Source organism: Eupeodes corollae, chromosome 1, assembly GCF_945859685.1.
Source record: "Eupeodes corollae chromosome 1, idEupCoro1.1, whole genome shotgun sequence".
In the NCBI taxonomy this organism is placed as follows: domain Eukaryota; kingdom Metazoa; phylum Arthropoda; class Insecta; order Diptera; family Syrphidae; genus Eupeodes; species Eupeodes corollae.
In genome coordinates, this window is record NC_079147.1 from 7,319,697 (window position 1) to 7,335,241 (window position 15,545).

At 33.5% G+C, this 15,545-nt stretch overlaps 1 protein-coding gene across 2 annotated transcripts in view; it reads right to left on the bottom strand.

Annotated features, from left to right (window-relative positions):
- The window catches only part of LOC129953688 (atlastin), a 32,789-nt gene that overhangs the window by 13,004 nt on the left and 4,240 nt on the right, over positions 1 to 15,545 (bottom strand). Inside the window, exons 1-2 of one of the 2 annotated variants that reach the window (XM_056067022.1) lie at positions 4,377 to 4,571; positions 4,050 to 4,294 (exon numbers count right to left, since the gene is read on the bottom strand). In XM_056067022.1, the coding sequence (XP_055922997.1) occupies positions 4,050 to 4,244 (195 nt within the window). In that variant the 5' untranslated portion in view covers positions 4,245 to 4,294; positions 4,377 to 4,571. Of the gene's footprint in view, positions 1 to 4,049; positions 4,295 to 4,376; positions 4,572 to 15,545 lie in introns of those variants that run through there. The other variant, XM_056067021.1, reaches the window with a different exon arrangement.

The following is a 15,545-nucleotide window of genomic DNA, read 5'->3' on the forward strand; positions in this document are numbered from 1 at the left end:
GGGTCAACCGAAAAAGGTAACTATAAAAGAAGAACGGCTTATTATAAGAAAAATTAAAGCAAATCCTCGTTTAAGTGCACCAAAAATTGTGCAAGAAGTGTTAATGGAATGCAAAAAGAAAATACCTGCATCAAAGGTACGCCGAACCATAAAGACAATGGTCGTGTTGCCCGAAAAAAGCCATTTATCAATATGCGCAACAGGCAAATTCGGATCAAATTTGCGAGGTAACACAAAAATAAGGATGCAACTTGGTGGGATGATGTAATATTTGCTTTGCTGACGAGAGTAAGCACAACCTGTTTGGATGGGATGGAAGAGTTAAAAGCAGGAACACAAAGCAAACAGTGAAGCATGGAGGCGGGCACATCATAGTTTGGGGTAGCATTTCGCCAAGAGAGATAGAAAATTTAGTATTCATCGACGGTTTATTGAAAAGGGAATATACTATTTGAGGATCCTAAAAGAAAATTTATGGCAAAGTGCTGAGAAAATGGGCATTTTAAGGAATTTCAAATTTTACCAGGACAACGACCTGAAGCACAAGGCGTATGTTGTAAGGGAATGGCTTCTGTATAACTCTCCAAAAGTTATCCAAACACTTCCACAATTTCCAGACCTTAACCCAATCGAGAATTTGTGGGATGAATTGGACCGTCGAGTTCGCGAAAACCCTGTCTCTTCAATAAGTGCAACGGTTTCACGAGGAATGAAGCAAAATAGACATTGAATACCTTCAAACAATTATAAAAAAATTTGCCCAAGCGACTGGACGGAATTGTATCCAATCAAGGGTATCCAACAAAATATTAAAATCAATAGTAAGAAAGATTAATTATAAAGTTAACATAAGTATGTACAAAAAACCGAATATTAATGAAGTGTTATTTTTTGAGTCGTATTCTTTATTTATTTTATTTTGTTAATTTGCTATTTTAATTCAAAAATGTATCATACACTCCGCTTCAACTGAATACGCACACATTTTTTCTAGGGTATGTTGTCTGTTTTCTTCCAACATTAAGCATTTCTTTGTCTTTTTTTAAGACTTGCTAATGGCTTAGTATGTTAAGATAATAAATGAGAAAAATTTTCGCAAAAAGTACCGCTATTTATTCTATTTTTCTCTTCCATTGTGTTCCATATGCAATAATGTCATTTATTTTTTGCTTCAACTGAATAGGTACAAACATTTTAACTTCATTGTTTACAAGCGTTTGAGGTAATTGACAAATCAGGTGAACGGTTAAAGACTTTTGAGTGAATTTAAGTGTAATTTTATAATTATTCATCTGAATTAAAAGAAAAATGGGTAGATCGAAATGTTTAAGTGCCATTGAACAAGCAAAGATAAATTTACTACGTGAGCAAGGTCAAACCGGCCGTACAATAGCGGAAAAAATTAAACGAAGTTTTAATGTGGTTTATTCCTACCTTAGAAATAAAGATTCCTATGGGAAAAATATGAAAGGCGGCAAAAAAACGGCAACAACACCAGCTGATCGAAGAAAAATTATAAGATGTGCTTCAAATTCTTGTGACTCTGCCGCAAAAATAAAAAAAAACGACGGCGTTAGTGCTAGTACTTCAACAGTCCGAAGAATAATAAATAGTGCCAGCCACTTAAAACGAAAAAAACTGCAAAAAAAAACCACCTCTTAACAAACAACGAAAAATAAAACGACTTGAATTTTGTAGACGCCATATGACCTGGAAAGAAGAATGGCATTTTGTAGTTTTCTCGGATGAGAAGAAGTTTAACTTCGATGGCCCTGATGGGTTTAATTATTATTTTCATGATCTGAGAAAAGAGGAACAATTTTTAACCCGTCATCACAGCCGAGAAGGTGGAGTTATGGTTTGGGGTGCGGTGAGTTATTACGGTACAGTTGATTTAGAGTTTCAGACCGCCAAAATGACTGCAAAAACCATCCTGGAAAGAAACTTTCCGAAATTTACGGATATTTTTGGACCTAATCGATGGGTTTTCCAACAGGACAACGCTCCTATTCACACAGCGCGGGCAGTTAAAGCTTGGATCGACGAGCAAAATGTGGAGTTACTAGTATGGCCACCCTATTCCCCGGACATGAATCTTATTGAAAACATTTGGGGATGGCTAGTTAGAAAAGTTTATGCCTCTGGCCGTCAATTTGAAGACAGGGAATCCCTAATCATGTCCATACGATCAGCGTGGAGCGAAATTTCGCTTGATTATATAAAGAAGCTTTATGATTCGATGCCCAATCGAGTCTTTGAAGTAATCAGCAATAAAGGCGGAAGTACTCATTACTAAAAATTAATAAACATAATTTTCAAAAAAAAATATTACTTTTTTTCATTTCATTTACTAATAATCGTTAGTTTTTATGTTTGTACCTATTCAGTTGAAACAAAAAATAAATGACATTATTGCATATGGAACACAATGGAAGAGAAAAATAGAATAAATAGCGGTACTTTTTGCGAAAATTTTTCTCATTTATTATCTTAACATACTAAGCCATTAGCAAGTCTAAAAAAAAGACGAAGAAATGCTTAATGTTGGGAGAAAAAAGACAACATACCCTAGAAAAAATGTGTGCGTATTCAGTTGAAGCGGAGTGTATATATTGAAATTCTTATATACAAAATATTTTAAAGAAAAGCAGTTTTTTAACTTTTTTAAAGTTTAAAGTGAAAAGTAAAGTGTTTTTATGGAAAGAAACAAATAAACCGAATATTAATGGCCCTCACTGTAAATAAAGAAACTATCCATCTATCTATCGAAACTGTCATATCCATTAACTCAATACGATTAGTTTTGGATTGAAGAGAATTCCTACCAATATACAAACAAATTATCTTCCAGGGGGATCAAAAAAATGGCTGTCTGTCTCTTTGCCCTAGCGACAAAGTTTTTGCAAAAGGAAGAAAGAAAAGTGTTAGAAAGGTTTAAGCGTACATTGGTTTTAAGTATTGAAATGAAAACGAAAGACAGCAGTCGGCCTTCTCGTAGTATGGCTAAAGAACGAATCCCTGTACTTCACAGTACGGTTGGGCCAAGTGTAAATAGATTGGCAGTCATAGAAGAGTAAGTATTATGGTTAGTTTAAATACTGCGCAAGCAACGAATCTATAAGTTAACTTGTTTAGAGTTTTTGTACACTATGTTTTTTTTTATTTTAATTTTCTTTTTTTGTTTGTATTAGCTTGGGGTTCTTTACTTTAAACCCACTCAAATTTTATATTCAAATCAGAAGAAATAATCATTGACACAAATAACAATTTATTTGAGAAGTGCATACACAACAAAAGAATAAACAGCTGTTAGATTTTTAATTATTATCAACAGATAAATAAACAACAGATTAATACTCTATTAGGATTAAAGTTCAAACAAATGAGTTATTTTTATAGCGACATGACAGCGTAATGGCAATTAAACACATGTTAAGTCAAAGTATTTTATATACTCTAAAGAAGAACTTATATTGAAAATATTTGTAGGCTTTTTTATACCTAGACTATAGGATCTACATCACATTAAATAGTGCAAATCTAACCATGTTCTGAGACTTATCCAACTTATTTTTAATAAAAAAGAAAACAATTTTCAATTTTTAAAAACAACTGAGCAGGGAATTTAAAAAAAAGAAGTCAGCAACCAATCGGTACTAACAGTTTTGAGAAAATGTGCTGATTTTATGAAAGAAGACTTTGTTGCTATGAGTAATACTTAAGAACTTTTTTCAATACATTTCAGAGATGGCCTAAATAGACATATTTGGAATATTTAAAGGTGAGTCTAAAGAAAGACTAAACTGTCATTCATAAACAAAATATGCAAACCATTCCTACTGTAGGTACTTGGCAGCCATATAAATTTTTGCAAAGAGAACGAAATTTTTAAAAAATATAAAAGAACAGGAAGTACGCAAAATTGCATCGAAATAAGTTACATAAACAAAATATGCTTTAAATAATTTTTGTTTTTCATAAAAATATTCACAGCATTAATCATCTTGATCATCATTTTTCTTCTCTTCTATCTTCTGTCTATAACTTACCTTTGAGTACATGTATCTTAGAAAGAAATCCAAAAGGAAACTCTTTCCTTTACGGAATGCTCCCGCCACCGAAACAACGCACACAAATCGATCCTTGATTTCATCCTTGTTGAGTGCTTCAGCAAGAGCTTCATCGTTTAGGATGAATGTGTGATCTTCTGCTGTTGTGATTATATGCAGCGCTTCGGCTGGCATTTTGTTCGTTTGTATTTTGAATAAACACCGTTAAATAATTATTTGTGAATCTATAAAAACAAAAGAATACTTTTTTAGTAAATTACTTCACATCACAATTAAAGAAAACAAAAATTTTAACATAATTAATACCAAATAACCCTTTGAAAGAAAAAAGGGTATGTCATGGCCTTATTCGCAATTTTAGTTTTTAGTGCACTTTGGTAATTTAAAATCGACACAGCTGTTTGCCGCTTACATAGAACAAAAATATTGAGAGAAGTCACAGAAGGTAAGTAGGTATAAAACCAACACACAACGTCGAACGATCACGGCACGCTAATTGCAAAAGAATATTTTTGTGTTGTTTTTTGCCACAATTATTAGATTGTTGGGATTGGGAGAGCAAATAGCGCGCCAGCGACCAGAGACGAAGGAAGATAGTCAAACACATTTTTTTCACAGCACAGCGATTCCAAAAATAAATTTGAGGTCTTTTTTGATTTTGTTTTTATTTTAGTTGCGGTGCCGATGGTGATGCCGATGCCGCGGCGGCTGTATTTCTCTCCGCTTGCGCCTATTCGTATCTGTCCTAAGTTTTTGACTTATTTATTAATTTTTGTATTATTTCTCAAGAGCAGCCCAATGAACTTATACTCTTTAAAATGATATAATATGCTTTAGCGGCAATTAGAAAATGTTTTCGATGTTTTCTTGTTCTTCTCGATGCTTGGGAAGATTGAAACATTTCATAAGGTGGCCAGGTATTGGGTATGAGTCGACGACGATGCCAATTGATCGTTTGTCATATTAGGTTTGTAATAACGACCTATTCAAGGTCGACCATGTGGAATAAGCACAATTTTATTATTTTACTGTTGATCTGTCACACTGTACGCAGTATCTTCTTAACATGAGCTCACCTAAAAAGTACTGTCGTCATTTTAGCAATATTTTAAAAATTTATTAACTATAATAGTGACATTTACGCTCCCACTTTATATCTTCTTAAAGTAAATGAGTTAGATAGTGGATTTAATAACATTGGGTTATTTTAATTTTAATTTATAGTAAGTTAGGGTTTCGAGAAATGCATTTAAGAGTGTACCATAAAACGCAATAAGATAAAGCTTCGATTCTAAAGCTTTAAGTTTTAATAGACCGGAAATGGATGAGATAATTAGTTTTAGTGGAAGATCATCATATTGGAAGCGAAATATATTTTTGTGACTTTTTGTAAATTTGTATTTGAAAATCCGGTTACGTTGTTATGCTTCAACTGGAAACTTTTATGTGTCATTATTATATCTAGCTGTTAAAACTTTTTAAGTACCCGCGGCGTTATGGTTAGTGCCTTGGTCTGTCATGCTAGAGGGTTTGGGTTCATCTAAAGTTTTTTTTTTCGCGTTGCGAGAAATTGAGGAAAAGAGTAATTCTTGTCGTAAGAAGCTTTGTCAAACTAGCTGTTCGGATTCGGCTTGAAACTGTAGGTCCCTCCATTACTCGCACACATGAATGGCTGAGAGTTGTAAGTCACTAAGCCCTAGTTCGCAAAAGACTGATGCGCCATCTAATTTACTTATTTTTGTTAAGACTTTTTAGTATAAATTGAGAGCTTCAAGACCAGAACTGAAAACAGGCTCTTTGAAACAGCGATGGTAACCTAGTTACTCAAGCACAGAAAATAGTAGCTGCTGATCCGCCATCAGTTTTACTTTCACTTTCAGTTTTATTTTTTTTTATATTGTGCGCGCACTAAAAGGGTTATGATGAAACACAACAATTAGGAAAGGAGCATAGGATTAGAAAGGAAAAACCGATGCACATTGGGTTTGAATGTCTGCACATTGTAATATGGGAAATATTGAGTTTGGTAAAGCGTTCCACATTCGTGTAGTGACTAAAAAGAGAATCTCTGTACTTCGGTACGGTAACACAATGACAGGCATGAGACCTTGTTTAGGTGTTCAAGAGAAGCAAATGTCTCAGAGAGAGAACGATCTCCTATCATTTAAGAGCTCCTTTTTTAATTATTTTAGAAGACTCAGGTACGTTATTGGGGCTCCAGTCCAAATTTGAGATTTATACTCGAGTTTAGGACAAATTAAAGCTTTGTAAATTATAGCCAGATCAGAAGAGGTAAAAAACTGCATGCCTCGTCGGAGAAAACCTAAAAACTTAGATGCATTTTCAAGTAAGTACCACCCATGGATAGTGGCATTAGAGGAGGGTTACGATTTTGTGACAGTGGATAGCATTGAGTTTTCGAACACGGTTTTTGAATCCCCATTCAACAATGCTGTCAAGATCAGAATTTAATGAGCTTATCATACTCTGCCGTTGGTAGTCTACATCTGAAGAACAAGGTTGAAAATCTAAAAACTAATATGAAAAGCAGAGGGTATTGTCATCAGCGAAACAATGTAGTGGGTTAGAAGTTTCAGACAAAAGATCATTATTTATGAATATAAGAAAGAGAATTGGAGACAAAATGGAGCCCTGGGGCACGCCAGCGTTTATTTTGTGGATATCAGATTTGAACCCGTCCAATACTACTTGAATTAAACGGTCCGAAAGGCAATTTCTAAGCCAATAAAGAAGAGATTCATAAATACCAAAAGCACGCATTTTCGATAAGAGAGCTTGATGCCAAACCAATAATCTTACTTCCTCCAAATCGATGTAAAGATTTGTTCCACTGTTCGGTGAGATAAACCATGAGATTACCAGTGGACCTATTGCTACGAAAGCCATACTGCTAGTCATCAAGAAGCTTCCGTTTTTCAAGACATTTCTTTACTTGAAGAATGATCAGCGTTTCCATGACCTTGGAAAAAGGGACGTAAGTGCGATTGGACGAAAGTTAGAGGGGGAGGAGGATGCGCCTTTTTTAGGGACAGGCTGAATAAATACAGTTTTCCATCCACTCGGAAAGAGACCAGTAGAATAGGAATGATGGAAAAGCTTACGCAGTAGTTTTGCCAGCGTTGCAGAACACCTCTTCATAACAATAATGGGAATACTATCCGGGCCAGCGGATTTGTGAATGTCAAGATGTTTTGGTACCCTAGCAACTTTACGAGTGCAAATGAAGAATCTTCCCATGGAATTGTTTACACTTTCAAGTACAGGAGGAGTCATGTCACTCATTGGCAGTTTATTTATTTATAAAGCTTACACAGTAAGATAACATATATCTTATAAATTTGAGAGAGCCCATGACTTAACTCTAGATAACAATTCAAACTTCAGATAACAATTCAATTCATATACAGCCAAATGTAGATTCAAACTTAGACAACACATACCCTACAGAAAAGACCAAGGAAATTAAATTCAATATCCACTATTTCCCATCAGATGAGAATAACTAATACGATGTGCGGATGACATACTCGTTAAAGTTTTTTTAAAAAGTTTTTCACGGTGATTGAAGAACAGGCGAAATGGGGTGGTTTTGACCAAAGACTATGCCAGCACTCTACAAAAACACATCTGACTTCGGAATATGTAAGTTTTGATCATCAGCCAAAGTGTGAAAATTACCAAAATGTAGTGGAGATCCGGTGAAGCTGCGGGTTCTTCGGCCTGGCAAAACAAATGGGTTTAAACCCTGTCACATGTAAGGCAAAGCGCAAGCTCTAAAAAACCCTATTACTACCAGTCCTGCTATAGCAAAGAGGAATCATAGAGTATGGAAAGCCATCGTGTCTGAGGCACAGTCTCTCCATATACAAGTATTAGGACTTTGATGATGCAAATTAGAAATTGTTAGTATTTAAGATATACAAATTTTATTTTTGGCTTATTTAAAGGTAGAATCACTAAAAGACTTCCTACTGAAGGATTTGTTTACATTTTAATTTTTCTTCTAAATATTATTTATGTTTTATTTAACGAAGCCTTTTTAATGCAATCTCAAATTTTAAAGTCGATTATGAGGTATCGTCAATTCAGTGAGAAGCGGTTGCTTTCAAATGGATTCTATTGATCGAAAATCATCAACGTAAGCGACTTAAAATCCTAACAAAAGTAAATATTCCTCTCATTTCAATTTACTTATAAAAACCGACATAGTTATGTTTTGTTTCTAGATTAAATTTGTATGGATTAAAAGAAACTAATAAATAACAAATACTTCTTTACTGAAATAAATACGCATCACTTTTTGATAAACAATTCGAACAGTGATTCAAGCGACCATGGGAATTGAAACGTAGCAAAAATTGATGCATTATTATAATTTGTCAAATTCTAACGCTAACAATTCTTATTAATATAGTATATACTTAAAATCTAAAACTTAAACTAGACTGTTGATAAATATTAATTTGCAATTTATACTTTTTATATTATGATTTGTTGAAGAGTGATATCCATTATATATTAAATTAATTGATTTAAGGGGCTATGTACACTTATACTTGAACGACTAAAACTACCAAGAACTGATGGTCATGAAATTTGTCCGTTTATTATTCCAACAATAAAAAAACTGTAAAGTACATCCTATTAATTGTTAAAGAAGGAAGATTTATTAGAGAAAGTCTTTGTGATTAAGGCGGTAATGTTTGAATATCATGAAACCTTTGAAGGGACCGTAGACAAAAACGCAAACATTTTTTCTGAATGACTTCGAGTCTTGTGAAGTGTACGGCCTAGTAAGGTGACCATACTGCACAAGCATATTTCAGGACTGGTCTCACAAATGAAACAAAAAATAATTTTAAAACATATGGATTACGAAATCATAAAACCCAGAACTCTATTTGCTTTTTTAACTATGAAGTTAATATGTTCATTAAATGTTAATTTAGAATCTAAGACAACACTCAAGTCAGAAAATACATATACTCTACTTGAAGGACAAGAATCAAACATGTAACTAAAAACGATTGGAACTTTTTTGCGTATAAAACTCAGTTTTACATTTGTCAACATTTAAAACAAGAAGATTATTATTGCACCTTTCCCTGAATAATATTAAGTCTTCTTGCAATTTTAATGTCATCAGCATATATTAGGACAGACCAATTTTTTATGATTGAAACAAAGTCATTTATAAATAAAACAAATAGAATAGGGCCAACGTGACTACCCTGGGGGACACCAGAATTCACATAAAATGAACTTGAACACTCATTAAGAAATTTAACACTGTAATGGGTACCTTACAAATATAATCAGGTCCAGTTTATGAAATTAATGTTAAAACCTTGCTGCGTTAGTTTTAAAAGTAATGTTTTATGACACAATTTGTCAAAGGCCTTGCTGAAATCAGTAAAGATACAATCTACTTGTACACGTTTTTCAAAAACATCTAAAAAAGAAGACGTAAAGTGAAACAGATTAGTAACAGCTAAAAGCTTTTAATCAAAACTATTCTGGTTATCACAGATAATTGAACTACAGGGAAAAAAAGGACACCACATACGATTGAACAGTTTAGGTATAGTTTACCAATAGGTCGGTAGTTCATTATTTCGTTTTTAGGACCTTTTCTGTGTACTTGTGTTATCAAACCATGGTGGAACACTTAAGTTATTTCGAGTCTTTTTAAATTGAATCGTTTTGTAGAAACAGTCAAAAAGAGTTAAATAAAGAATGTTACACATATACTTAAATATTTGAGTTACAAAAAAAAAAAATAATCCCAATTGATCGTACATAATAAGTTAAAGAGGTTTTAAAAACTACACCTACTAAAGTTGAATTCTAGTTTGTTGTTATTAGACAGCATATGAGGTAAAGCCATGTTTAAATTAAGTGCTATGTCTAATGCAGGATGATGGCGATCTTTGTCCAAAATTATGAGAGCAGAAGAAATCACAGCTGCTTCAGAGCATATGGTCTCGGAGAAAAATACCATATCGAGTGTTTTTCCAAAACGGTTTCTCATACCGTTGAGTTGACTTAAACCACATGAAGACATACTATCTGTTAATGATGGTATGTAATAGTGGTAAACAGAAAGATACAAAATGTTAGTTGAAGTTGTATTTGAGGAAACCCGTCGAAGAACAATTTTTCAAGAAATTGCAAAAGTTCTTAAAGAACACGGGTCAATATTTGATGAGAAGGAATTGGAAATAAAATTAAAAAATATGAAAAACCGCTACAACATTACCATGGAAGCTTAAATGTTTCCCTGCTTTTTGTGAACAGTTGTTTTTATTTTTTTACAGCTATCCAACTCGTTCAACAAGGTATCTAAAAATCCACCTATCCAAGATACCCTATCCAACACGAGATTGAACGCAGCTATAAGTTCACCACTTGAATGCATTTAATTTGAGCTGTAGTTGGTAGTTGTACTAATTCACTTTTTTTACCACTTTTTCAATTATTCTCAATATCAATATCTAACTAATTTGTCTCAAAGATATAAATAGAATGGTTTTTAAAATTGTGACGAGAAGAACACCAAATCCAAGAAACTCATTTAGCATTGCAGATACAAATATAACTTTTCGTAACCCTCCTTTTAGAAGATACAGTAGTTTGCACGAAAATTTAACATTTGTACACTTTAATTTTCTTTTGGCATGTAATAAAGTTTTCCACATCATCATTCAATTATATTGAGCATTAAATTTGTTGTTCTTTTTTGCAAATTCAAGTAGACAGCAATGATTAACAGTCATCAATCGCTAGTAATAAAACTGTCGCAACAGTTCAAGCGTAAAAATAACAAAATTTACTAAAATATAAAAAAAAAATAAAACAAAAAGTCTCATTTCAATTATTTTAAGAGACAATTGACACGCAAATTAGTCTAAATACTCAGAAGATTCCAATTTTACAGAGGAATTCAAAACTATGAAACATGAGGTCATAACCCAATCAATAGTCTTATCTGCAGCTAATTCCCAAGCCCAATTCATTGAGTGTGAAATCTCTATGGGTTGAACTTGAAGCCTGTCTTCATAATCTAAAAGGTAAAACTCCAAGCAGGTACAGAATATTGTACCCTATGATTAAAAACCTCCCAGCTGAGACAAAGCAAAGACTTCTGAATCTATACAATACGATTCTTAAACCGCAGTCATTCCCCAAAGCTGGAAAACAGCCGCAATTCTTCCAATCCCTAAACCTAACAAAGATAAACCAACTCCAGACAGCTTCCGACCCATCTCTCTCCTCTCATGTACCACTAACATCCTCGAAAAAATTGTCGCAAAACGAATAATGTGGTATGCAGAATCTAAACAACTTTTTAGCCTAAACCAAGTCGCATTTAAAACTAATAGTGGGTGTACAGACGCCCTGCTTTTTATAGATGACTATATCTCTAGAGCACTGAGCTCCAAAAACCATGCATCTATACTCACCCTAGACTTTGAAAAAGCATTTGACAGAATAGGAATACACGTAGTGTTAAAGAAAATCAAAGATTGGGGCCTTGGCCCTAATATCTTTAATTACGTTAAAGCTTTTCTTACAAGTAGAAAATTTTGTATAAAAACTAATAACACCTATTCTGCTACATACAGATTACAGAACGGAATACCTCAGGGATCTCCATTATCTGTCGTTCTGTTCTCCATTGCATTTCAATATATATGTGACATTTTAACCAAACACAAGTCCCTAAAATACTGCCTTTATGCTGATGATGTATATATTCTCTCCAAAAATCAAAATGTTATGGAAATCAAAAATTCACTCACAAATGCTCTTAATGACATTTTAGAATGGACAGTTTCTTCTGGAGCTAAACTTTCATTACCAAAATGCAAAATCCTACATGTATGTCGGAAACATTATTGTACACCTCTGTCAATTAATATAAATAATATAGAAATTGAAAATGTAACAAATTTAAAAATTTTAGGACTCCTATTTAATAGTAAATACAAATGGCACAATCATTGTTTAGATCTTAAGAAATCTCTAGCTGCAAGGTCTAATATTATTAAGTATTTATCAAGTAGGAAAAGTAGCGTACGTGTAAATACCCTTTGTAATATAACCAAACAACTAATATTAAATAAAATATATTATGGTATTTTTATTTATGGCAACGCTCCGAAATCAACACTGGGGATCATTAAACCAATCTACCACCAAGCAGCAAGATGTAGTATTGGCGCCTTCCGCACAACTCCCATCAAAAACATCCTGGCAGAGGCTGGCCTACCTACCTTTGAAGAGCGAAGGGAAAAAATCATATATAAACTTTATGCTAAACTGGTATTTTCGTCGAACCCGATAATCGACAAAGAAGTCAACTTGACACTGAACCGGAAAAGAAATTACAAAACACTATCAGCCATTTTCACCATTGAGTTAGCAGATTGAAGCTAACTCTGAATATCCTAAACAAGAGTTGTTAAAAACAAAAAATTCTGCTCTATTGGAACCTTCTTGGCTCATCGACTCCAACTCCTTTATAATGAACCTCGTATCCCAAAGAAAAACCCATACAAACGTTGAGGTATATCGCAAGATTTTCGTAAGGATTTCATCTGAGCTCAAGTCCAAAAACTGGAAATTTTCTTTTACCGATGGGTCCAAATCTTCAGAAACTACAACGTTTGCAATCACAAATGAAGACGGTAGCAAGACACTTTTTGGATTACTTCCACAAACCGCGTCCATTTTAACTGCTGAAGCCTTTGCCATTTTTACTGCCATTCAAGAAGCTATAAAAGAAAAAAACAAGCAGGTTATTTGTACAGACAGTCTCTCTACGATCAAAGCTGTCAAAAATACCAACAACAACTCCACCAATCTCATCAACAACGTTCGCTCCTTATTAGTAAATTCAAACGAGCATATTAATTAACACGTTGGCATCCGTGGCAATGAGCTCGCTGATAAAGCCGCCAACCTTGCAAGCAAGTCACCAACCTACTTCTAAAATATTTACACCAAGAATGACCTTGTGAAGAACCTCACACGAAAACTGAACCAACAAAATCAAAACCTGTATACCCTACAAACTGCAAAAAATCAAAAATAAAAAACTTCATCCGACTCCGACTTGGCCATACCTCTGCCACCCACCTCCACCTCCTCAAAAAAAACCTCCTCCCATCTGTTCTTCCTGCAATGCTACATCTGACCTACAACACCTGCTCCAAAACTGCAACAAAACTAAACCAATCATTGAGAAAATTCTAAATGGAAACAACATCATCCAAACGCTGAGATACCCAAGTTTGTCAAATATAATTAAGATCAATGATATTCTTTTAGAAATTGAAACCATGTATGTGTGTAAAATTAATTATAGAGCGGTAGGACTTTGCAGCTAGAAGCTCAATAATTTTATATTAACATGTAATTTATTACTTGCCTAATAAATATATAATAATAATAATAATAATAATAATAATAATAATATGTTAAATTTATGTTTTCTGTACTTATTTTAAATATTTATTATATCTCTAAGTTACTATTTTTTCGTTATTTTTATTTATAAAGGGTGTCCCAAAATTAACGCAAGATTTAAATTTGCCATTTGTGCAATGAAGTGTTGGCAACCCTGAAAAAAAGCAATTTGACAGCTAACAGTATAGGGTTATTGAAAATGGAGCGTTACACGATAGAACAACGTGTCTTCATTATTAAAGAATATTTCAAAAATAGTGAATTGAAGCCTAATGACCATTTACAGAGAAGAGAGTTCGTTGAATGGATTAATGAACAGCAACAAATGTACCATGATTTTTCGAGCAAAATCATCCTAAGCGATGAAGCACATTTTCATCTTGATGGCTTTGTCAATCGCCAAAATTGCCGCATTTGGGGTTCGGTTCGGAGAACCCACATGTGATTGACGAAAAACAAATGCATCCACAACGCGTGACTGTGTGGTGTGGATTTTGGGCTGGAGGCATAATTGGGCCATATTTTTTTGAAAATGATGCTGGTCAAGTAGTGACTGTTACTGGATCTCGATATCGCGACATGATTACACAGTTCTTTCTGCCAAAATTGGATGATATTGATGTGTCCAATATGTGGTTTCAACAAGACGGTGCCACATGTCATACAGCCCGTGAAACAATTCAATTACTGCATGAGAAATTTCCAGGTCGTGTACTCTCTCGTTTCGGTGATCAAAATTGGCCTCCTAGATCGTGTGATTTAACACCATTAGACTTCTTTTTATGGGGTTATTTGAAATCACAAGTCTATGTCAACAAGCCCACAACCACCCGTGCATTAAAGGAGGAGATTCAACGCTGCATCAACGGAATTCAGCCACATTTATGCAGAATGGTCATGGAAAATTTCAACTAAAGAGTGCGCATGTGCATGCAAAGCCGTGGAGGCTATTTGTCCGATGTGTTATTCCATACATAACCCTATCCCATGTACTTTACGAGTCAATAAAAATATAACTATCAAAAGACTAAAAACGGCGTTTTCTATTTAATTAAAATCTTGCGTTAATTTTGGGATACCCTTTATTTATGTAATCTAAAAGAGAATGTTAATCTCAGATTGATTGATGAAATAAACGAAACTAAATATTAAAAAAAAAGAAGGGGACCAAGATGGCTTCCTTGCGGAACACCCGATGTAACAATAATTGGACTAGAGTACTTGATCAATAAAAACGAATTATCACGACCCTTTAGATAGGACTCCAACAATTTTAACAAAACCAAATTGTTTCAGTTTTACAATCAAACTAGTATGAATAACTCTATCAAAAGCCTTTGCAAAATCAGTACAAATAACATCAATTTGTTTACCTTCTTTGAAATCGGAAAAGATAGAAAGATTAGTGGTTGTGGATCTTCCTGCAATTAAGCCATTTTGAAATATGCTCCTTAAGAAGAAATGTCAACTCTTTTTCATTTCATTTCATTTCATTTTGTTTTTTATTCATTCATATAAATTACTTAAAGCTAGATACAATTATACAAATTAAATTAAATTGAATGAAGTAAAAAATAGTAATCATTCTTTAACTTATTAAGTTAGTGTTGAATGACACGTTTCAATAAATAATTTCAATAAAGGTCTGATGTGGGGTGACAATCAGTACAAAGTAAATTCGTTATTATAATTATAATAAATGAACACAATGTTTTAATCATTATACAATTATTTAATTTAAGATACAAAAGAAGAATTAAAAGATAAAAAAGAAGAAAAAATCAAAAAACGTAGGAAGAAATAGAAAAAAATTAACTTAACAATTTCAAAAGGTAAATTAATTATTGTTATTTTGAGCTGATAATTAATTTGGGATTCTTAAAATGGATTCAATATGATCAGTTTCAACAGTGAATAGCCAGTCCTTGACTTTTTTCAAAAAAGAATTTAACCGGGTAGTGTTTCTGATAAAAACAGGCAGTT